Genomic DNA, 24,636 nt, shown 5'->3' on the forward strand with positions numbered 1-24,636 from the left:
AAGGGGCACTTTTGGCCACTTCAGACGTGGGCTTGGGTCCGGCGTGGTCGCCCACACCTCCCGAACCACTGACTTGTATTCCCTATTCGACGTGGTGGCGTTGTCAAAGATGTGGTGGACCATGTGATTGGCTTGCTAGTACCCTAGTGCCGACTGGTCGGGTCGGCCCCATCCTCACCATCCTCGTTGAGACTAGTTTTACGCCCTCCAAGCTCCTTGTCGATGATGCCCCGCATGACTTTATGCTCGGTCAGGTGGTGGGCATCACTGCGGTGGATCGGGTAGTAGCCATGGGCCTTCTTTTCCTCCTTTTTCTTGAAGCACCAGCGCGGTTGGGTGGTCTGCTCGACTGCCATGACATCGGATGGTCCTTCCTTGCGTTTGTTCTTCCTCTTCTCCTTCCAGCCGACGCCTTTGGAGGGGGCGGGCTGGTTAGAGGTCGACTGTGACCTGGCATTAATCTGACGCTCTAAGGCCTCGGTGGCCTGTGCGCACTTGTCAATAAGATCGAAGAGCATGGTAGTGCTTCGGATTACCTTGGTGGCCAACTTCTCGACCATCTTTTGGTCTCTGACCCCTCTCTTGAAGGCGATGACCATGGATTCACCCGTGATCCTAGGAATGGTGTTTCAGCGCTCGGTGAAGTGCCGGATGAAGTCTCACAACGACTCACCTTGTCGCTTCCTGACCTGGTACAGGTCATCCTCGACCCCAGGTCCGCCATAGGTCCCCTAGAAGTTGGCGACAAATTGGTCGCACGGATCCTCCCAGGTGTGAACTGACTTGCAGGGAAGGTTCGTAAGCCAGGACCAGGCTGTCAAGGCATGCCTTTCCTATGGTCCCAGGTGACCTGCACCATGGTGGTGTAGATTTGCAGGAACTCCTTAGGGTTGGTCAAGCCATCATATTTTTTTAGCTAGGACCGGTCAAAACTTGTCCGGTTAGGGCACCTCTCGCAGTCAGACTGATAGGGCATTGCACCTCGTTCCATAATGGGGAGTCACCCCCTGATGGGAGATAACACGTGCTCATGGAGAGAGGTGATGGTCACGCGATCTAGGGGACGGGATGGAGGAATCTGACGTCTCCCTGCGTGGGAGGAGGTGAGTGGTAGGGCTGTTTTCCATTTTCCTACTCTCTTCGGGCGCGGTCCTCCTACACTCAGGTAGCCACCTGGCTCTAAATAACGCCGCGGAGTTCACATTGGCGCAGGGAGTCCACGTGTCATAGGGTTGGCTGTCTTGACACAACGGGGTCTGCTCCCTGTTGCCGAGGGAGGACGAGATCTTTCCTGTCATGGAGCATGCCGGGATTCTTGGCGATCGCGATCCTCACTAATCCTGGCGATGGATGTGGTGTTTGCCGCCGTAATTTGGCATCGGCGGTCTCAACCAGCAAGGTGAGATCATGCAACCATGGTGTCACTGGCGAACCCTCCGGTATTGCTACCGGCGGGTGGTTAAGAAGCATTCACACAATCTGCAGATTTTTTGCAGGCGTCATGACCTCATAATCGAGCTGCCGGGTGCGAAGTGGCGACATATCGCGAGGGGGAAGCCCATGGCATTTGTGTGGCGTGACAACCTTGGTGACGATGCCGCCAAAGACCACGTCCTCTGCGACAGCTCCTCTGTGCGACGTTGTGGTGGTTGAGGCTCTACCGAATTGTTCCTGTGTGTGGCTCCACTTTGGTTCCCCTCTGGTCACGTGGCCTAAGGATCATCGCCGGCACCCGGAACATGGGAGCCTCCATTGTCCTTCGTTGTATGAGCTGTCATGCAAACATCTTGTTGAGCCTCGGAGCCTTCGGACTCCGGCTCGGTGTCCCATTCCTGGAGCGCACCGGGCTCATCTGGGTCGAATCTATGACGAAAACCTCACGGTGACCAGGGTCCTCAGAACGTGACTCAACGGTTGTCATAGATCCGGCCAGGGGTAGCCCAATCTGATCTCTAACACCTACCAAAACGCGAAAACACGTCCCTTACCTGGCGCGCCAACTATCGAGAGTTAATTCCTGACAATGATTCCAGGGTGTACCGATCGGAGGGCACGTGAACAACGCTGAAGGTGTGCATTCATCGGTGTGTGTGTGTGTGTGTGTGTGTGTGTGTGTGTGTGTGTGTGTGTGTGTGTGTGTGTGTGTGTGTGTGTGTGTGTGTGTGTGTGTGTGTGTGTGTGTGTGTGTGTTGAACTCAAGAACATTGGAGTTATCCAGGTTGAGACCTCCCGAAGGATAACAACCTTACGTTTTGTATATTTTGTTATGAGTTCTTGTGAATCAGTTACCCTTTACAAACCGGGTCCTCCTCTCTTTATATACCAAAGAGAGAACTTACAAGTGGGCCCCGATTAGCAGACCCATGCCTAGCTAGATATTCAACTCTTGGATCATATCCTGGAGAATCGGGTAGGCCTAACTTTCCTTGAGAGCTTTGAGTGTCTGTCCCAACTGTGGAACATCTCCACACCTACCTTCCTTGGCCGCCCGGTCCATCCCATCGCCATGCGCCATAAGATCATCTGCTAAGCTGTCTTTTCCTTGCACCACGCGAGTCTACCTGCAAAACCGTCCACTTTCCTGGTCATCCTACAGACCCTGTCTCGTCAGCCATGCGGTGCTATGTTGGCCCGTAAGGCCCTATCCGTAGCATTTAATGCTACGGGACGGGACAGTGTCTAACTATGCCGACCATTACTTTGTTCACTAGATGGGTTGCATAGGGAAGGAAAACACTTGAGTAGATAGCAATAAATATAATTAGATGGGTTAGGTAAGAATCGGTCCCACGACCAGTAAGGGCGTGTTGCAAGATCGCATAATATCGCAAGGAGGCTAGTCGCGCAAACCTTGCGCTGGTTGTGCGAGCTTGGACCTGGTCACGCGATAGGCCAAGGATCAGAAAATATTTTCCGCCGGTCGTCATACCTCTCGTGGGGCCTATTAGCTAGGATGCCTCTTTACTCAATACTCTGACAGTCGTTCAGTCACTACAGCTCTGGCCAGAGGGAAAAGCTCCTGGCTGGTTTAGACAACGGCTCCGGGGAAGAACGCTTGCCGATCTGGGAGAAGGATGTGTACGCGTTAGCATTAGGATAGGTACCATTGGCAAATGACTACGATACTCTGAATAGTATGGTGAGTAATTTTAAAGAAAATACGATAATTACAAAAATATACAATCACATAAACGGTCGGATAGATTAAGTACGTACTACCTCCTATCCGTATGCAGTATGAAGTACCGTAAAAGTTCTCGACCCTTAACCAGTTTGGAACACGACTATCTTACTGGATTCCTGTGGGATTTGTACATATCACTGTAAAATTCCTGTGAAATTCATATGAAATCCACTCGTGCTCCAAACGGGCCTTGATCTTCCCAAAGCTGCATGTCACAATGGGACTGCATTGCCCGCCAAAAGGGGGCGGCGCATCGCCCCATTTCTATGAATTTGATCCCACCGACCCAAAGTCTCACCAACCAAAGCTTTGTTCTCTTTCTCTCTTTCATGCTTTACTTTGTTCTCCTGCAGACCCATCCAATGATGAACCACGTTCTTTTGGTCCACCACTGCTGAAAGCAGCGGCAAAAGATGGTGGTGCTCACGCACGGAAGTTGCATTCCAGATGGACGAAATGCATCCCAGATGAGAGCCTAGAGAACCATACGTGTAAGGCCTAATTGCTTATCTAATCGACACAATTCTCTTGCCCTAGAGCATGAACACCTATTAGTGGAAGCGTAATTGACATACTCGGTGAGGAAGACAACATAATGTGTAGCTCTGTCGGTGTAGAGCCACGACTGGAATCAAGACAGGTTGGTGAAGCGCAGTGGAGTGCAGCTAGGCAATATAGATGGTGTCAATGAAGGCGGTGGCGTGGTCGCCGACACGATGAAGAACTTGGTGCAGATGGCGGTCTTCATCTCACTTATGCACCCGTGATGATCGCTAGGATTTAGGTGCGTTTGGGGAAGGCTAAGCCTCACGAGAAAATTTTAACCCGTGAGGTGCTGGCTCCTCTTATTTATATGGTACAGTGAAATAGAACTGCAATCCTGAGTTAGTTGTGCTTTCCATCAAAACACAGGAAGTGACCCGGAAGAATCGTGATTCGGTTAGGATTAGGTGGCTGGACTCAAATCCAACAATACGAAGTGGTGTTATTCTAGATGGAGTAACAGATAGTGGCCAGAGAATCACAAGTAATGGCCATGTTAGCTGTACTACGACTTGCTACCTGGCAGTCCTAATGGTACGCACCATGAACAATCTCATCTGCGCTTTGGATTCTCATGGAGCAATCATGGTCCATGCTCCATGCAGTGCACAGTGCAGAACGATAAGATTGTGATTGTCCTAAAGCACTTTTGTTTTCGTTGGGCCTACCACTATCAGATGGATGGTCAAAAAGGTATTCATGGCTCTTCCCTCCCTCGGCTTCTCCCGCCCTGGTTTTTGCTTCAAAAGTTTCAGCGGGGGAGGGGAGGGAGTGAAACAGGACAGAAACAGGGCCAAAGCCTAAGCCGTGCTCTTTTGTGAACTGTCTTCCACCCAGCGCCATTGCTGAAAGAGTGCCGGTAGCTCTTCTTCAGCTGAGGCATGATCCTTCACTGACTGCCAGCAAGAGATAAAAATGTGGAGCTGGGAATGCCAATGCAAGGCAGCGTGTTTCCAAGCAGCAAACATGCAAACGCGTCCAGGACAGCTTGCACGACAGGAAAATTCACTCGCTAAGGCGCTAAGCTCCAAAGACAACTCTGCACGGTCACATTACGCTACAGTACAGTACACAAGGTCTCTTGCTGACAATAAAAAAAAAGCAACTCGGAGCATCAACCACAAGGGCTTAAATAAAAAGCAACCTATCCGTAGGGACCAACAAATACGAAGCTTATGCTCGCTGCAAGCAAAACGGCTCCAGATGCAGCACCAAGCCACCAAGAGACTCATCGATCACAATGTATGATATGATTTCTTCCTGCACTTTCAGGTACTTCGTTTGTTTGTTTATGCACTTGCCATGATATGATATGCCGGCTTTAGCAAATGTCTATCCGAGTCATCGGTAATTAGGCTCCACGGCAATAATGGACTGACAAACTGATACCTGAAACTTTGAACATCAATATTGAGGACAAACCTCTGTAGTGTACCATGATTTTAGAGTACAGGGTGTCTCCTACTCTCCTCCCACGGGAAGGACCGAAGGAGACTAAAAAACGAAAATACCCTTCCAGCAATGCCGCGACATGCAGGAAGGAAGAAGCACATAAGAAAGTGACAAATGAGCAATGTAAACATTCTCATTTCTTTATACATGAACACATTACAGTCAGTCATCTGGGTGGGGTCACCGTGTATGATTTGTCTGTATGATTCCAAGCAAGCCAGGTAGATAAACAAACACCAAACTTTTTCTGATTGATACTTGTTAGTACTAACGCATTAACCTGTGCGACTGCACAGACTAAAAATTTAGCTTACAGCTGAATTATAAATATTTGTATTAATAATAGTCGTATGCTAAGATACATCAACTATTTATATTTAAATATTAAAATGTAAAATATAAATAGATTTTTTATTCATAATGTTGGAATCATGTTTTTTATTTGTGAATAGATCTAATTTATATTTTTCATTTTATGTGTTATGCAAATTTATTTTTATTTGTTTCTTATTTTTTTAAATTATAATTATTTTTAGTCGTCACCGTGTCTCATTATTTTTTAAAATAAATTACAAATGCTTTGATAGTATTTTTATGTGATAATCTGTAATATGTTTGTGTTATGTTGTTTTAATTTTGTAATCAAAAATTTTGTAATGTTTGATTACACGCATATTTAATTGACATATTTTAATTGATTTGGAAAAGTATGTTGATTGCTAACGTAACTAAGTTAGAGTTTGCTAACATAATTTTGTTAGACAAAAGGCATCTACAACCAAAAAAGAAAGGAAAATCAATGCAAGAAGTAGTCTTAAAGCTAAACTCTATGATTTATTATTTTTTAATCTTCTATGTTGTTTCGTCTGGTTATTGATCCATGGTGTTAGTTAATCAATCAATTCGACGGTTGGATGTTTTGTTTTTTATGAAAATTTCTATGATTTTTCTAGATTAACGCAAAGGCACCAAAAAGAATCTTCAATTAGTAAATATAAGATGTGGACAACTCCGGTAGTTGTGAGTTCGTTTGGTCTAGTAGTGCAATATGATCAGGTCAGTGGTGGTTAGATAACAAAGCTCCAAAATGAGGCAAGTTTTTAGTGTTAAAAAATGTGGCAAATCCATAACAATATGAGAGATGACAGGAGAGCTGAACAAATTGCATAACTGAAACTGAAATTACAGTGATCTTGCAAGGAAGCCACCAGGACTGATGTGAGAGGATCCACAACATACACCTTACTGATGAGGATCGAAGTCAAACACATCAACACCCCGGGAAGCCATGAAACTACTGCATGCATTACATGATTCCTTAACCATCAAAAGACTAGCTAGACACTTCACACTTCGTTCCTATTATCTAAAGAACACTAGATAGAATTCCCTTCATCTTTCATCATTTGACCAGTTACCAAGCAACGAAGGATTTCAAAATGAACAAAAACCCAACAAAAAGGGGAACAAAGTAGATAGAGCTTAACCTAATTCGGTCTCCGGGCTATCCTGGGGGCATCTGATCAACTCCAAGATGTTCACCACCTCGCACATGTCTGGCCTATTAGAAGGAACCTGAGAGGTACAGACCAAACCGAGTTTCATGATCGGAACAGCCTCGTCCAGTGGAAATTTTCCACAGAGCCTCTCATCAACACACTCTTCCACCTTCCCTTCATCCAAAGCAGCCCTCACCACATCACAGAGCACAATAACGTCATCTTCCATGTACTCCACCGGTGTCCTCCCTGTCAGGATCTCAAGAATAAGAACGCCAAATCCGTACATGTCACATTTTTCTGTGACCTTCACAGTTCTGCATGCAAACTCTGGAGCCATGTAGCCAAGTGCACTCTGTACCTTGCTACTTAAAACATACCGATCAAGCATTGGAAGTAGCTTTGCCAACCCATAATCTCCCACCTTAGCCTCGCCTGATCCATCAAGCAGAATGTTGCTTGATTTCAGATTGTAGTGGATAATATCATGTCTGTGGAGATGAGCCAGGCTTCTTGCTATACCAAGAATTATATCAAATCTTTCCTTCCACGAGAGGCAACTCGTGGTGGATGAATCATGCAATTGTTTATGCAAGTTACCCCCAGAGACAAACTCATAAATAAGAAGCTGAAGTGATGGCGTCCAGTAATATCCCTTTAGTGCAACGAGGTTGCGATGGCGTAGCTTGCTCAGCATCTTCACTTCTCTCTCAAATTCAGCTTGAGATTTAACCAAGCTTGACACGGTGAGCTTCTTGATGGCAACAGGTTGCCCATCCCGAAGAGTGGTCTTGTAGACAGTGCCAAAACCACCACGCCCAAGCTCGCAGTCCTTGTTCAGAAGGGCATGGGTACTGGCACTGAATTCTGGATTTCCTCCTCCAAATAAGACAAGCTTGCCGGCGTTCACATCAGTTGTGGGTGACTGGCTGAGATATCCATCTGAGAGTTCCAGGACAGCGGCAGAATGAGATCCAGGGGGACGCACTCGAAGGTTAAGAACAGTAATGGTAATGATACCAACAGCAATTAGAGCAGCAGCACCAATTGCAACAAGGGCTGAGATGCTCAGTATGGTTTTCTTGTGATGTGGGCCACCATCAGGCACATGCTCGGTCTGTGATAGCGGATCAGAAGAAGAGTTTGGGTTCAGCACAATTGGTTTTGGTAGCACACCAGAACAAGAAGAGTTTAGCTTTGCACCACAAAGGCCAGGATTGTCCGCCACAGATGATAGGGGAATTGTATCAAAAAAGCCACCAGGAGGGAGATCCCCAGACAGCTGGTTATGTGAAATATTGAAATGCAGGAGGTGCGGGAGGTTAGATAGCTGCTTTGGTAGACCACCAGTGAGCTTGTTCCGAGAAAGATCAACAATCTGAAGATTCGTAAGGTTGGCTATAGTTTCCGGAATTGCTCCTGTTAGATTGTTACTTGAAAGATCCCTGCAAACAGAAATCAAAGTATCAGACAACAAAAAAAAGCTTTAGCTCCCCACTGTTTACTGTTCAATAACATGCAAATCTCCAAACATTTGCCTAGTCACTGAACTGACTCAGAAAGAAGTGCTTAAACTTACAGAGATGCAAGCGCAGAACAATTGCCAATCTGAGGTGGGATTTTGCCGGTGAGGGAGTTCTTTCCCAGCCTCAAATCCTTCAATGACTCTCCTCCAATGGCAGCTGGAATGCTCCCATTTAGTCGGTTAGCAGTCAAATCAAGAACCTCCAGTGTCTTCATCTCCAAAATGCCAGGCGGAATACCTCCGGACATCGAGTTCCCCGACATGTTCAACGATTGCAAGTTCTGCACCTTCGAAATTTCCAATGGAATAACTCCATAAAAGGCATTGTTCGACAAGTCCACACCCCGGAGCACCGACGATGCATTCACAGGCACTGATACCTCCCCGGTCAATGTGTTCTCCGACACCGACACCCATTGCACGCTGGACGCAAAGACCCAACCAGGCAGTCCACCCGTTAATGAATTCCAGCTCACATCAACGTGCATTAGGCTCTTGCATCCACCGATTGACTCCGGCAAGCCACCGGTGAACCCATTCCCTGACATCCTCAACTCTCTCAATGACATCAACCCACCAATAGACCCTGGAATCTCCCCTGAGAACTTGTTCCCTGACAAGTCCAGCATCTCCACGCTCGCCATTTCCCCAACCCATGTTGGAACACTCCCAGTGAACTCGTTTGAGCTCAAATCAAGGTATGTGCAGGTGGAGAGCCTCCGCAGGGACTCTGGTAAATTGCCGGACAGCGAGTTGGACCCGAGATCCACTGACCTCAACAGCGGGCAGTCCCCGATGTCGTCCGGGAGGTTGCCAGTGAGGCGGTTACCTCGCAGGTTCAGCGCCCGCAGGTTGAACATCCTGCTGATGCCAACCGGTAGGTCGCCGGTGATGGCATTGCCGGAGAGGTCCAGCGTGCGCAGCGCGTTCAGGGACCAAATGTCGTTGGGCAGCGCGCCGGCCAGGCGGTTGGAGGACAGGTTCAGCGACGCGAGCGTCGCGCACGCGCCGACTTTCCGCGGGATGTCGCCGGAGAAGGCGTTGCCGGCGAGCGAGACGTCGCGGAGGGAGCGGCACCGGCTGAAGAGCCCATCCGGGATGGCGCCCGCGAAGGCGTTGGCGCTGAGGTCCAGCGCCTGGAGCGCCGGGAGGCGGGAGAGCTCAGCGGGGACGTCGCCGGAGAGGTTGTTTCGGGCGAGGGAGAGCGACTGTAGGGCCTCAAGGCGGAGGAGGCCCCGGCCGAGCTTGCCGGAGAGGCCGAAGCCGACGAGGGAGAGGCCCGAGACGCGGCCGGTGCGTGGGTTGCAGGTGACGCCGGCCCAGGCGCAGGCCCGCGCGTCGTCCTCGCTCCACGTCGCGAGGCGGCCCTCTGGGTCCACCACGTCGGCCTTGAACACGATCAGGCCCAGCACGTCATCGTCCAGCCCGGCCACGCCGCCCTTGGCGTCCGCCACCACCAGGAGGACGAGGTGGGCAAGAACCAGCAGCGCGAGATGCTGCATTGCTGCCCCGACTCGTAGCCCCGCCGGCACGAAGAGCAGCAAGAAAGGGAGGCGTTTTTTGGGCGCCGGAAGCTCAAGGAGGCGGCCCAAATGCTCACAGAAACGCCGCAAGAAGGCGATTTGGAGGGAGGAGAGAAGATATCAGAGGTGGGATTTGCTTAAATCTGAGGGAGACGGCCTCCAAGCTTCAAATGGCGCCTTCTTCTCTCCTGCAGATTAAAGAGAAGAACAGCACAAATGTAAGTGATTAAGCTCTAGAAATGGACGCCAAGAGCAACCTTTTAGTAGCAGAAGTAGAAGCGTACGTACCGAGCCAGGATGCGCCCGTCTACGTAGCCGCCGCCGCCTCGCAGGAGAACACCATTGCAGCGAGAGAGATGGAGAGAAAGGGAGGGGGGTGCAGCAGGGACGGGAGTGGGTCGAGACTGGCGTCGCGAGATAGAAAAAGAGCAAAACAGAAGCTGCTCCAGGGCAGGGGGAACAAGATTCGCTGATCGGACGGTGAGGGAGCAGGTTCAACCGCGGACGGGGGCGGGGCGGGGGCGGGTCGCGGCGCACGGGATGGGCCGGGTGCATGGACCGAGAGGGCGTCCGACTGTCCGTGCGCTGGGTTCCTCCTCGAAACTCGTGGGGGTAGGCGGGTAGCTGCTCGGTTCGAGGCTGCGGTGGACCGGGCGTGGACGCGTCGGTGCTTTTGAGGCGGGGGCTGCCTCTGCGGTGCGCTGCAATTTGCCTGCGCCAGTTTCGTGCTTGGTACAGGCACAGGCACAGGCGCACGGCCCCCGTTTGGACTTTGGAGCGTGTGAATTCTGCGTTCTCAGCGATGCGTCCGCCGCTGCGACCATGTCGTCGTGTCTCCGATCCGCAGCCGCTGTCTGTGGAGCCTGCGTGGTCTAAGGGTCTGTTTGGCAGAGCTTCTCCTGATTCAAATTCTCTAAAAAAAATTGATTCTCTGAGGAAGTGATTCTGTGGCTGAAAATGATTCTTAATGATTCTCTAGGATAAACTCTATGAATCAGGAGAATCAGCGTGGTCAGCTCCTCAGGAGAATCAGCGTTTTTCAGCTCCTCAACTTTTAGTTCATTTAAGTGAATCAGGAGAAGTGATTCACTCAGGGAGCTAAAGCCAAATTCTGCCGTTTGGCAGAGCTCCTCCAGATTCAGCTCAGAAGCTGAATCTGGAGCTCTGCCAAACGGGCCCTAAAGAAGATCTGCGTGGTCTAAAGAAGATCCGAATGTTGGTAATCTCCCGTGATAAGCGAACGAGCACATAGCACGGTTAAAAAAATGCGATGATTACGGAGCAAAAACTGTGGTTATCAACCTTCTCGGTCCCATTCGGTTTCAAAAGTCGAGCGGTAATGAATTTGAATTCAAAAATTCAAACCGATTTTTAAAAAATCAAAAATTCCAAAAAAATCCAATAAAAAACTAGAGCTAATTTTAAGAGTATCTGTGAAAACCAAATTTGAAATAAATCTCGTTTGGAGCTCCAAATTGACGAGCAAAGTTCGGATTTCTTTTAAATGGGTTGTTTTGTCTACTGGGCCGAATGAACAGTACAGATCGGCACATTTTCGGCCCACGGTCAGTGGATAAGGATGCGTCGGTTTGGAGCTATCTGTGCACTGCAGACTTTCCCCACCCCACCTCCCGCAGCACCAGCCACGGCGCCGGCGACCGCCCGACCTTTTTCGGTGTTCTCCAGCGCAAATCCGACGAGGCAGGTCTGGTAATCGAGCTAGGGAGGTCGGTTACCGACCGCATACGAGCGGTAACCGACTGGCTCCACCCAGCGCGTCGCCAGTTATCGCCGCACTTCGGTAACCGTCGGTCAAGCTTCGAAGCTTCAGTAATCGCCGCCACTAATTCGATTTTTCATGTTTATCGGTCGGTAATCGAGGATATATGGTCGGTAGTTGTAGATTGCGTGGTATTTCGATGATGCAGTGCATGATGTGTTCGGTTGTGGACTGTTTAGTAGCGTTTTTTCGTGTATTATACTCAGTAAGCGGTGTTACAAGGGGCAGCAGTTTGTCGTGTAGTCGATTAGGAACATGTAGCGGTTGATTCGCTGGGTTATAGACCTTATTACATTGAATTGTCCGTATACAAATGTTGGTAATATTCGTGCTAGACAATCGGTCATTTACTATCGATTTTAGGTGTAAATGGTGCTAATATTCGTTCAAATAAGTTTATTAGTTGACTAACCATTGATAATTTTTGTTCAATTGAGTTGACTAGCGATTTGAACATCGATGGAGACCGAGAGATCAAATGTAGCCCCTGAGCTTGATGAGGAGGACACAGATAGCGTCGTACCCCTGCCTACTCACCTGGTGACAGACACAGCGAACACACCTGACTTACAATAGTAGGCTGCTATAGTGGTTGATGACACACACGGGAAAGAGGAAGAAGCAAATGACGCATACAAAGAAGAGCAAGAAGACTAAGAGCAAGGGCAAAAAACAAGTGCAAAACGATAAGAGCACGGATAGTGACCCAAAGAGTCCAACTTACCAAGAATCGGATGACAGCAACTCAAAGACTGACAGCGGTGATGATAATGGTCAGGGTGGTGATGTTCCTCCATGCCAATCATCTGTCGTTCCTCCCGTGCAATTCACTGGTGAGAGTCAGTTTTCACATGTCACACAGGATCAGGACCATGGTGCTCCATCCTTACCAAGGCATATAATACATGGTGGCCACAATAGACCACAAGATAGTGTGAGCTATTCCAGCAGCTATGGCATGGAGAGTAGTTTTGGATCGTATCCGTACCACTATTCTGTCCCCAATGCTCAGTCAGAGTCTCATATTCAGTGGGTCTATGAGTGGTAAGATCCTGAGTTTTACGTCATTTTGCAAGGACAATGGTCAATCACTTCTGCATGGACATGGTAAACAAAGGCTGAGTTTAAGGCAGAGTTGCTATCGACACGACGGCTAATGCTAATGTCCATCGATGAGTATAATATGGCTGAATGTAATCGCCCCCCAAGCTGGTGGCTCTAAAGGTGATGCAAATTTACTTTTTGCAACTACTATATTTCCATACCATGTTATTACACTAATTTTTTTCCATCTCGTAGGTTGCATGCGGCGTGGATACTATAGTAAGTACTGAAGGATGGGATGTAATTGCGTTTTTAGCTTTACTACGGCTAATTTGATATATATTTATTAATTTCAGGCGCTGCATATGTAATGTACGTATATATTTGAAGAAACAATTATATGTTCGTGTTCGAATTGCTATTACTATTTGTTTATTGACTTCGAAACTTCCAAAATAGAGCAAATATCATGCCAAAATTTTATATGATGTTACAAAACATACCATGGTACTATACTATTTTTTCCATGATTTATTGGTGACTTTTTGTTTTTTATGATTTTCCTACACAATTATCGATAATGTGTCCATACTGCTCGGTAATCGCTCAAAATCGTTCGATTATCACAGCAATTCGGACGATTTTTTATCCCTCGGTTACCGAGCAAACCGCTCGATTTACCGAGCAAACCGCTCGGTAACCGGTCCAATTCGACCGGTTATCGAGCTGGCAAAATTACAATTTTCCCAAATTTTAAATTTGTTCAAATGAATTTTGTCCCATTTTTTTTGAAATTTCGACCATTAACCACGACTTTTCGATTACCGCTAGAGCTCAGTTACCAAGCTCCGATCGGTAAGCTGAACCTTAGCACAGAGCTCGATTGTCAAACCCACATGAAGCAGCTGAGACCACCTAGATTTGATCCCGACATTCTGAGCTCCGGCCGGTAAGCTGAATCTTAGCATAGAGCTCGATTGGCAAACCCGTATCAAGCAGTTGAGCCCACCTAGATTTGATCCCCGAATGCCGCACGTCCAGTCTAGCCTCAAAGAAGGTCGCTCTCACAAGTGGCGATGTTGGATCTATGTTTAGTTTCCACCCGTAGCATGTGAGTTCTCCTTCAATTCTCACTTGTCATGCACGAGGACATGTCGTCTCCTTCCTCTTTCTCTTCAGCAAAATTAGGGGCGAAGTTGAAACTTATATAAGAGTGATATCAAATACACAATCCAAAATAACATTAGTTATAAAGCATAATTTACTCTTGTACATATATGATCAAAATAAGATAGTTATTACTAAAAATTTTAATTTATCATGATGCCAATACACCTCTGTCACCCCTGCTCAAAATTGTTCTTTCCATTGTATCCGAGTGCACCTTCCTTAGAGATACAGAGCATCAAACCATTGATTTGGAGCTCACATAACCCCATGTTATATATATATATATATATATATATATATAGAAAAATTAGTTTATATTCTCGGAGTATATATTCCCTACTTGGTAGTCAAAGTTTCTCGATGAGAATAATTAATTCGGTCGTTGTGATCAGACTCTATTATGGATTTCTGACCATATTCTCTACAGATCCGTCTTAGATCTTCTTTCTCCAATCTTAGTTAGAAAAGAAAATACTCGCAACTAGTGACGGTTTCATTATAGGGCAGCTCATGATCTTGGTATGGATCTATTATCCACCTCTGCATCTTTTATATATCTTATCCAGTTTTTATTAGAGACTACTCAAAATTAAATGCAGGAAGGATGATCGAATCCCGCCGATACAGCTCGGAGTACGGCTCACTGCTTAGCTTTGCCACTGCGCTCCGGCCCCATGTTATATTGATCACGGGAGCCCATTATATTGCTGCACGGATCGCTTCACGAGTTTGCAGATCGCACGGCATGAGACAATGAGCACGCAGTACATCTGGGTGCGCCAGCCATTGATGCGCCGCTCTGGCCCCCTGCTACCCTGCATGATACGTCTACAGTCTCCACTAGACTAAATTCAGGGGCATCACTGTTCCAGGCTTCCGGCGCTGGCCAAACCTGGGAATCGCAGAAGAGAGCCGGGGAGTCCTGAACCCTGTGCCCTCGAACTCTCTCTCGTGCCAGCCGGTCGATGGCCACGGCCGCGGGCGCACTGGGCCTGCGGGCGGGCGCGCCACACGAAAATAATAGAGGACGCGTCCGGGATCCCGCTTCTCGGCACCGCGCGGCGAGGAAGAACGCCGAGTCGGGCGCGCACCGGTGGGAGCAGCACGGCAGGGTGGCGCGTCCGACCGCGCGACGGGCGGGGAATCGATGTCCGCTGCGGCGTTTGTCCCGTTCGCGTCCGGCTCGGCGTCCAAGGCGCGCGCGGCTCGGGCTCTCCGCCCCTTGCTGGAGCTGGACGGCACCTCCTGCAGGACAGGACAGGGGCGCATGCGGGAGGCAGGCAGCAGCAGGGCGTTTAGATTGCCGCCATCCATCAATCAATACGCATTCATTACGCTCCGCCATGCGCCTGTGCCCCCATCCTAGCTCTCTCCGCATGCACCGGGTCGCTGTCTCTCTTCTCCCCCTCTCCTAATTCTCTATCGGTTTTTATATTCTTTTATTTTTTCCTATCTTTTAATATTTTCTTTTCGAAGAGATTTATAAGATAAAATAAGAAAAAATCTTAGAGTAGAAAAAATGAGAGAGAATCATTTTGTAAAGAGAACCGTGAAAGAAAATAGATGAAACATTAAAAGGAATAGGAATTTTTCCACGAAGTGAACGAGACTGGCAAAAAGAAAGATGAAGATGGTTTAACGCCTGTGACAACGACGGGCGTCTGAGCATGGGACCTACCTACAGCCGTGAACCGTTCGTGGCTTCTTGATGCTAGCGGCGCTAGCTGCGTGATTCTTACCCAAATTGTACTTTGTCCGAAATCCACGTGCCCCAAATTCACTCAAATTTGTTCAAAAAAATTCACTCAAAAATTGCACTTGGGGCTTCCTAAGTTCCTATCGCGTGTCATGAGGATGTCCCTTCATCAACACAATGATCGTTCATGTAGAATGAGCATGATGGCAGCGCGATCATATCCCTACGGAACATTGCTACTTTCACATGGTCGCTCAAAACCCTCACCAGAATTCCTCGAAAAAGGCAAAATCTCAGCCAGAGTTCAGCTAAGTGACAGCGCCAATGCACAAGCTTATTTGGACGACTTGTTATACACATAGCTGCACTAGCCAAGTGCGGCAGACGTATCGTTCCGAACCGGCGAGCCGAGTCCATAGCTGCAGCCTGCAGAATGACCACCTCAAGAGAAGCCTGCTGAATTACTAATCTAGCAGTAGGGAATGGCCAAAATGAACAGCTCGAAAGAATTGATCTGGGAACTCTGCCATGACTATGGTTCAAAAACTCTACCCAGACGAATCATGGAAGATGTGAGCATCTCGGAGCAACAAGATATAGCAGTATCAAAAGAGCAGAGGAATCAATCGTGCAGCTCACTCCCTCCCTCAAAAGAAAGGAATATCACAATGCACACGCTATCATGCTGCCTAAGCTTTTTCTATGGAAAGGCTGCACACGCGCTTCGTTCTTTGTCGGTTGTCTTCCCTTTTGGAGCTCCTGAATGCTGCAATCCTACCACACAAAGTTTCAGTATGCTCCTTTTCATGTCTTCTCTTGGGGAGAGCAAACAATTTATCATGCACAGTTGCATAAGTATGCAGTTCGTTCATAAACCATAACCGTGCAATGCAATGAAAGCAGATCGATTGACAGGTTCGAACAGAAATAACCAGTGATCACAGATACAGATATATAAAAACAATGCCACAAGCATTGCTGCATTGGTGTACCACTTGGAAGGCTCAAGCTTTATTGAGGTAAGGGCAAGAGAAAAATCTGTAGTCCGAACAACAGTATTTACACAATGCTGACATGTAAAAGGCGATCAAGGGCTAAACTATGATGATCCCCTATGCTGTTCATCACGAGCATGAGAAAAGTGGCGGGCAACAATGTGTCTCTTAGAATTATACATGGCACGACAAATCTTCTCGCACACAGCCCGTATCTTTGGGCTTAGTTGTCCTCTCCAAAGTCGATTGCCACTGAAAGGAGTGCCATTTCAAATATCACCAGCATGCGCAACATGATGCTGGTTTGCTCCTCCTTGGTTATCCAAAGGCATGTACTGAGCCATGATGGCGCGAATCTCCGAATCCATGTAACTCTGATAACAAATGATAACGCAGATTTGATTCAGGCAGTAACAAATGTATCATTCTTGTAGTAACAGCCAACAAATCAAGTCCTACATGTGACCACTTGCAAATAAAGGTAAAAGGGTAGAGAGAAAATAGAGAGATGATGAGTTGTTTTACCCTCAGCCTGTATTTGTACACTGCATATGCTCCAACCCCAGCAAAAATGAGTCCGAAGAAAATAACCCACAGGAAGCTCCAGCCAACAGCTGCCGTAGTAGCCACTTTGCCTGCGCAGCGTTTAGAAAATAGCATGAGACTAGCACAATATAAAAAGGTAAAGTAAATAGTGGCTAACATCTTAGATTATTAGAATATCCATACATTTATTTTATATGCACGTGCATGATGTACTGCTATTGTTTGAGTTAGGGTGGTAAAGAAAGTGAAGCCAAATGCCAGAGAGATGCTAGAGAAAAAGGAGAACTGAGAAATGATACTGACCAGGACGCAAAAATATCTATTTAGGTAGGTCCACAAAATCCATCAATAAAACTGTGAACATTACATGCATTCGACGTAAAGCAATCTCAAAATATAAGAGGGTCTAATTTAAAAAAAAAATGAAGAGGCAACAATCCATATCACATTGCTAACAGCTGCTACGCTTGCTGCTTCACTAGAAGCAACTTAGAACTGCAATGAAACTTCTGCAAAAGAAAAAAGACATTACAGTTCCCAGGAATATATAGTTCCAGTGATCCGACTAATAGCTTGGTTGGGTGGAGCACATAGATAAGGCTATAATCAATGTAAGATTGTGCAACACCAAGGATTTTTTTTGTTAAGATAATCACCAGTTTATTAAGCAACTAGTGCATACCTGCGTTATTTCAGAAACTGACAGAGACTGAGAAACAGATAGTTTCATACAGTGTTTAAAAGGAAGTATAATATCAACCATCTCATCACTGATACAGGTGCGTGCAAGGAAAAATATGAAGAGATACAACTAGATGGCTATGTAAAAGTGCAGGTTAGGCTACTCACTGATACAAGTGTCATGCTCTCTCATGTATAACATATTGTCACCACCGCAGCTGCACTCGTAGCTTCCCCATGTATTCTTACAGCTGCAACCCTTGCACTGACAGAAAAGTTTCTCTTTGCATTCATCAATATCTGCAAATAGGTAGATTAAAATATATCAAAAAAAATTCCATGCAAGTCCGAAATTTTCAAAATTGGAATTATAAAACCAGCCAGGTAAAATGTACAGTAAGAACTCCAATGACAGATTATCTGTTCAAACAGAAGTGGACTTGGGTAAACATATGAAACTGTTTATTGTATAATTTTTGGGTGCACGCTGGGTCAGGTTGTATGGTGTTGGATCAGAGATGCCTTAAAGTGGCACCCAAAACAACACAGTTGGGAGAATTATGAGCTGAATTTTCTGGGGTTTAGAGGTGCCAAGAGAAACAAGATGTGACCTTTTCTGTTAGATGGGGTTGATTGGGCACTGTGGCGGACAAGTAACTGTAGGGTTTTTCAGAATGTGCTAGATTCTTCTCCAGCAATCGTTCAGAAATCATATGCTTTTCTTACAGCAACAAAAGTTGATGGTGCAAAACAAGGAGGTCGCTGGGGTGGAAAATCTTCTACTAGACTGCAAGGATGCAGCAGCAGCTTTGGTTGACATTCATTTCATTGTCTTCTGTAGTGGTAGTACTTAGTTGCTGATATGTACAGTTACTGTATTTTGGCTTTGCTCATGGTTTCTGTGCTAGTTGTTATCTCAGTGTCCCAGGGATTTCAGAACTCTTCGTTATGTTTTCAGTGCTTAGATTATAAGGTATTAAATAATTAACCCCATCAAAACCTTTTTTTGCTTTCAATAAAAGCAGATCCAAGGCCTTTGGTCTAATATACAGAATCAATTTATGCCCCTTAAGAATAATTTTGCACATTCAAGGCTGTAAAAATCTAGTTTGTGAATGATACCTTCACAACTTTTGACTCCATCACCCTTGAAACCTGCTGGACATTTACAATCTTCAGATTCTTTGTTCTGCAGAATTCCAGATTTAGTTTTCACACTGTAAACAAACTGGAAAGCAAAAACTAATGTACCAAGAACATCTACTTACTGAGCAGGCAGATATTGTCTTCCCATTTTTAGTTTCCTTCCAACACCCTCCATTACTGATTTCACACCTGCCAATGCCGGAAGCTGACAATGGCAAATGTCAATCAAAGTTATACTATCAACTAACATATACTCCTTCAAGTCATAAATACTTGACGTTTTGGATAAGATCTAATCAAACTTGTGAGACTTTGACTACCAATAACTTTTAAGATATTTAGTTTGGAAACATGAAAATTATATCTATAGATTTGTCTTGAAAAATACTTTCATAATCTCATAACTTTATTGGATTTTACAAATATATTCTAATAGAAAAGAGTGGTCAAAGGTACACATTGGTGATCGTGTCATGTCCAAAACATCAAGTATTTTTGACCGAAGGGGGTACCTGAAAAGAAGATGCTATTGGGCAAAAGTACAATACTAGCAAGACAAATAATATTGATTTACTACTACTTTTGTTCTCTTCTACTTGTCCTCCTAAAATGTGCATAGTCAATGTTTCAAAACCTCAACATATCTGAGTGCATTCAAGCATTGGAGACCATGCAATGTCCCAATGATAAGTAAAGGAGAACGAAGGTAGTAATATTATAACTGATCAGAAATCGCCATTATAGAAATAACTTGCGCTGATGTAATCCCAGAAGTAAATTCAGAGAGGACCTTCACAATTGGTATATCCATCACCAACAAATTTTACACCTTTCACAGTAGGGCACTCACAAACACGCCCACGGAAGGTATCCTGCATTCTCATATAATGCAATCAGAACTCTCACTATAAAAGAATTGAGAAAGAAGATAAGGTGAAATATCAGCAGCATATGTGGCATCAAAACTGTACCTTGCATGCAGTAACATTATTAGCCTTGTCCAGCCAGCAACCCCCATTGTTATCCAAACACTCATTTGTTTGAACGTCTATATGAAATAAATAGAAGGAAAGAAAAGAGTAAATGCCGCATCTGATAAGATCTAGGAAGACATTTCTGTAGTAAAATAAAAGAACTTACAGACCTTCGCTCAAACAAATAGCAGGCTCAGTTGTCTCCTCAAATCCAGAACATATTGCTTTCAGGACAGCGACCTTGTCCAACTTGCCTGAAGAAAAGCCTAAAATGTGACACAAACAACATTGCACCCAAAAAGATGGTGCTACAAAATAATAGGCAGACCTCTGTATTGCCTGTTGTTGATGACAAGGGTTGGTAGTATTGTGACATCTCCTCTTTTACTATGACCAATCTATATAATAAAAGTGTAGAGCTAAGTATACCATAAATTGAAGCAAATATGCAAGCACATAGCATTAGTCAACAAAAATGTTACTATTTATGCATAAAGTCGTACTTGGGAATCTTGTTCTGCCTTTAGAATTTCGTTTTCCTCATCAGCTTCAGGATCTCCAACACACTTGATTATCTTCTCAATGTCCAATCCTATAAAAAGGGAGTGTCACAGTAATATTTACATGGCAGTAACTTAGTAAATTAGTTTCACGTTACTAAAGAACCACAAAACGATAGAGAACTTAGTAACAAGTGATACATGGAATCAGTACCAAATAGACGTACCAAGTGACTTAATAACATCACTGGCACATTCATGTGTGTATTTCTTCTCCTTCATTGGGCACCTACGTGCGAAGTCATGCACATAGTCCCACCATAACCATGGCTTTCCAGTCTCATTAGCAATCTTGAATACACAAATTTGATGTAGATTTTGAACCACGACATCTTTTCCATCATATCCTTCGCTAAAATCCTGTTCCGGGTCTGGTGCACAGTATCTCCCATGATTGATGCACTGTGATTTGCATTGCTTGCTTCTGACAAAGGCTTCTGGACAATACCATGTAATATAATGAGGAGTAAACTGGGTGTAACCCTTTTTCTCAAGAACTTGTGCAGTTCCTCTAAAGCTCCTCACGAAGTCCATTTGCATATCACATTTAGGACCACATTCATCGTTACTGTTTGTCCAGAATTCATACTCCACACGCTCATCGGGATGGGGAAGAGATTCCCTCCAGTCCAGAAGAACGCTAAGCATATCACCTTTTTCCACAGATTTCTTAAGGTCATCCCCCAATTTCTTTGTTATAAGCACTGAGGGAATAGTGATGTTTTCTAGGTGCTCTTTGCCTTCTTCTGGGTTGTCCATTGTGATTAAAGGTTCCGCCTTGTCATCCACAACAAGAACTGCTGCAGCTCCAGCATTTTGTGCATTCCATGCCTTGATTGTGAAAAAGCAGTCTGTGCATCAGAAAACAGAATGGACTAGAAAATTAGAAGAAGCTTGTTTCAGTCATTATTGAAAAGCCTTGTAATGTGTACCAAAGAGTACTTTTAAGCACCCCAAATGTTTAAATACTTCCATGTTTTACACAGAGAGAATAATAACGATTTTTTTAAAGATCAACAATAACTATTTTCCTGAATCAACTCTACCGTATATGACAGATGGAGGCCTCCTAAACAGATGAATAAGTTGTGAAACAGAAAAGTCTACAGTATCGTACATGTTAATTCCTGTTCCAACTGTAACAAGGAATATTATATTCAATTCTGTTTTATTGAAGTTAGACATCTAATATGAACCTTATTTTTCTTGTAGTTCTGCATCACGCCAGTTTGAAGATGCGTTTTTTTAATACAATTTTTGCTATGCCAGCAGCTTCTGGTGCTGACACCATAGGAAGCATAACTAAACCAAGATTCGAATAATATGAATGTACCATGCTACATGGATAAGTAACCACCTTTTGTCAAATTACAATTAGGTATCTACTGATAATTGGTAACCATACAAAACAAGCATGACTTCAAATTTGTCACAAACGAACTATACCATAAAGATAGTAGAATCTTAACCAGTTAAACAGTCAAAGCATCTCCTCATACAAATTGAACTACAGAATATTCTTAACTCGTTTTAAAAGTATCATATATGCCGCGTCTTCAATTCAATGTTCCACAATAGTTGAAACGAACTGCTGCCCCGAAAGCAAACCAAAGTAATCATCGAGCACAGATATTACTCCTCGATCAAACTAACAGCTGGATAGCTCACCCTAAGTCCCTAACTACCTCACCACAGGATTAGATAGAGCATCAAACAGATTTTTATCATTTTTCCAAAAAAGGAAAGGAAAAACCGTATCCAAGGGAATAGAAACCAAAATAGAAAGCCACACAACACATCCTCAGTAAGCGAGCTACTAGAAGCTAACTGACCAGTAATTAATGCTAGAACTAGAGTGAATGAATCACGCTAAAAGATTACCCTCGTTAATTTGCTTCACTACTTGATCGACCACAAATTTCCAAAGAACAGCTCGATAAATAACTAGGGGTGCTCAATTTGAGAAATGTAGTGTTATTAGTTGAATTAAAGAGAGTTAGTGGGTACCTTTAGGTTCAACAATTTGCACCTCTATAAAGAACCACCAAATTTCCAAACTACCGAGCGCAACACAACTGAATGGAAACAAGAAACCCAAAAGGCCAAGAAAGAATTGCCATCACCTCCGCGGTCGATGAGGACGAAGTTGGGGCGGCCCCCGGCCTGCTTGGGCTTGAAGGAGATGTCGAACTGGTCGAAGCTCTGGCACGCCTTCCTGTTGGACCTGGGGTACTCGACCCAGCCGTGCAGGGTGCCCCCGTACTGCGGCACCCCAAAGTTGCCGATGGCGCACTCGTACTTGCCCTTGAGCTCCTCGGGGGACGTAACTTGTATGCTGTTCTTCTCCACCACGAACCTCCCCATCGCCGTGTTCGCCATGGCCAGCGCCGTCACCAGCAGCAGCGCCCACCACGCCGGCGCCCTCATCATGCGCCCCCCTGATCAGAACACAGCCAACTCGCGCTAAATTGACCAAGAACGGCGCCCAGAGCTCTTGATAAACGAAGCTCGAATCTTTCTGCCGAGCCGGCAGAAAAAAAATGATTCTTTGGATGGACTCGGGATCAAAGAGCGAGGTTTATGCGGGATTGTAATGGGAGATCGATCCAAGAGATGGACCGCAAGAAGCGGAGATTTCCACGAGGCGCAGATCTATGGGCCTATTGAAAGACCCCGGGGCCGAGCAGAAAAACAATTGGAGGCGGCCGGCGAGATCTAGCCAAGGTTGATCAGCCGATGAATGGAGGAGGGACGGAGCTGGACTTGGAACGCCTCCGCGCGGGGCGCACGCGGGGAAGTCGTCGTTTGCTCGCTCCGTCCAAGCAAGCCCAACCAAGCAAGCCCTCCAAACGACTAAACTAAACCACGCGAAAGCTGTCAGTGCCTGCGTCGCGACGCAGAGGCCGTTGGATCAGTCATGGATGGGTAGCCAAGGTGCCCAGGCAGCGTGAGACCGTGAGCTCGGGGATCGCGTGGGTCAGGAGGGTAAATAGGCTTTGATTTCTTATGCTAGCTTCGAGATTCGCCTCTCCAGTCTCCAGGTCAACGTCTCGTGTTCCCCTACCGAACCGTTCTCAAGGGATAATCTTTCCAGGGAAAATTGCTGTATCACGCAAAGGTGGCCAATGGATTGGATCAAATAGATTGATACGAGGCGCGGTTATTTTGGCTCGGTTCAGGCACTGGCACGTTACGATAGCTAACAGGTCGGACTGGCACGGCACGATGGTTTGGGTCGTGCTTGAGACTAATATGGTACGATCCATTTAACTGTTTCTATTTTTTAATATTTTATATAATTTATTTAAATCTAATACAATATAGAATATGTTGTATAATAGTAGTGTGTTTAATTCACAAGCAGAAGATCGTGTATTCGATTCTAGGTGAAAGTAAGTTTTTATGATTTTTTCTAATTTTTCGAGGATTAACGGGCAAAAAAAAGATCATCAGACCTACCGTGTGCCGAGTTGGACCGCCTATTTAGCTACCTCTGGTATCATGCATAGGCTCTAGCTTTGTGACTCTGGTGAGTTACAACCAAAATATAAATATTAAATATAATAATATCAATCAATTACAAATTTAAGATATAGAGATTTGAATGTATCATAGGAGCGATGTTTAAAGAATACGTATGTTGTAGTTTGATTTAGATATATAAAAAAGAGGATAAGATTATCCGCTAATTTTGATTCTAATTATTTATTTATTTTTTTAATAAAATATATCATATATTCGTAGTCGATAACGAGATAGCGAGGCTAAAAAACTATAATAGATAGTAAAAGTAGATAAATTATTTGAATTTAAAATGAGTTTAATTAGATAGATGGAGAGAAAAAAGTTGATATAAAAATCAACTTGTATTTTATACAGTAAAGGTTATATGATAACTGGATTAAATCTTGAAAGACACCGCTATAGAGCAATTTGAGTTGTTTATGCAAAGTTTGGTCCTGCCGCGTGAAACTTAGGCGGGGGCAAACAAGAGGGATTGCAACTTGTATTTGTTCACGGGGAAGTATCAAGTATGGCTCGATCCAAGCTCGAGAGTGTTTTAATTTTTCTTTCAGCATATCCTCAACGATACTGATAAAAACAGGTCGCTGTCAGAATGTCAGTGTCATCTAAGGCAATCACCATCCGTCAATGAGACGCGGACAATTCTTGTGTGCCGGCGACAGGGACCTGCAGCTTTTCCACGTGAAACACGCCAACAAGTTTTCTGTCAGACTTCATTTCCTTGCTTCATTCGTTTGTGTGGCTTTTGGATCTCCAATAAACGGCCCAAATCGACCAGCACTACATACAAGAT

At 45.3% G+C, this 24,636-nt stretch overlaps 2 protein-coding genes across 2 annotated transcripts; both read right to left on the reverse strand.

The window, feature by feature from the left end:
- Nucleotides 1-6,312: 6,312 nt before the first annotated feature.
- LOC133916152 (probable LRR receptor-like serine/threonine-protein kinase IRK) lies at nt 6,313-10,381 on the reverse strand. The gene is made up of 3 exons (XM_062359688.1): nt 10,015-10,381; nt 8,258-9,914; nt 6,313-8,123 (listed from the first exon to the last, which is right to left on the reverse strand). Exons 2-3 carry the CDS (start codon nt 9,703-9,705, stop codon nt 6,662-6,664), a joined length of 2,910 nt encoding a protein of 969 aa, XP_062215672.1. The 5' UTR covers nt 9,706-9,914; nt 10,015-10,381; the 3' UTR covers nt 6,313-6,661.
- Nucleotides 10,382-16,405: 6,024 nt separating this feature from the next.
- LOC133916153 (vacuolar-sorting receptor 1-like) lies at nt 16,406-23,278 on the reverse strand. Its single transcript, XM_062359689.1, has 12 exons — nt 22,442-23,278; nt 20,486-21,169; nt 20,262-20,350; nt 20,087-20,156; nt 19,929-20,012; nt 19,756-19,832; nt 19,575-19,656; nt 18,907-18,989; nt 18,761-18,827; nt 17,807-17,938; nt 16,937-17,046; nt 16,406-16,785 (listed from the first exon to the last, which is right to left on the reverse strand). The coding sequence occupies exons 1-12, from the start codon at nt 22,746-22,748 to the stop codon at nt 16,681-16,683; spliced, it is 1,890 nt and encodes a 629-aa protein (XP_062215673.1). The 5' UTR covers nt 22,749-23,278; the 3' UTR covers nt 16,406-16,680.
- Between the last annotated feature and the right edge of the window lie 1,358 nt (nt 23,279-24,636).

The sequence above is a fragment of the Phragmites australis genome, chromosome 4 (assembly GCF_958298935.1).
Source record: "Phragmites australis chromosome 4, lpPhrAust1.1, whole genome shotgun sequence".
Lineage (NCBI taxonomy): Eukaryota > Viridiplantae > Streptophyta > Magnoliopsida > Poales > Poaceae > Phragmites > Phragmites australis.

Excerpts from the sequence above, each read along its gene's own strand:
- LOC133916152 (XM_062359688.1), bottom strand. The coding sequence starts at position 9,705 with ATGCAGCATCTCGCGCTGCTGGTTCTTGCCCACCTCGTCCTCCTGGTG. Across the intron at positions 8,124-8,257 it reads TGTTCTGCGCTTGCATCTCT|GGATCTTTCAAGTAACAATC; the intron begins GTAAGTTTAAGC and ends TTCTGTTTGCAG.
- LOC133916153 (XM_062359689.1), bottom strand. The coding sequence starts at position 22,748 with ATGATGAGGGCGCCGGCGTGGTGGGCGCTGCTGCTGGTGACGGCGCTG. Across the intron at positions 20,013-20,086 it reads CAACAACAGGCAATACAGAG|GCAAGTTGGACAAGGTCGCT; the intron begins GTCTGCCTATTA and ends GCTTTTCTTCAG. Across the intron at positions 19,657-19,755 it reads ATAATGTTACTGCATGCAAG|GATACCTTCCGTGGGCGTGT; the intron begins GTACAGTTTTGA and ends ATGAGAATGCAG.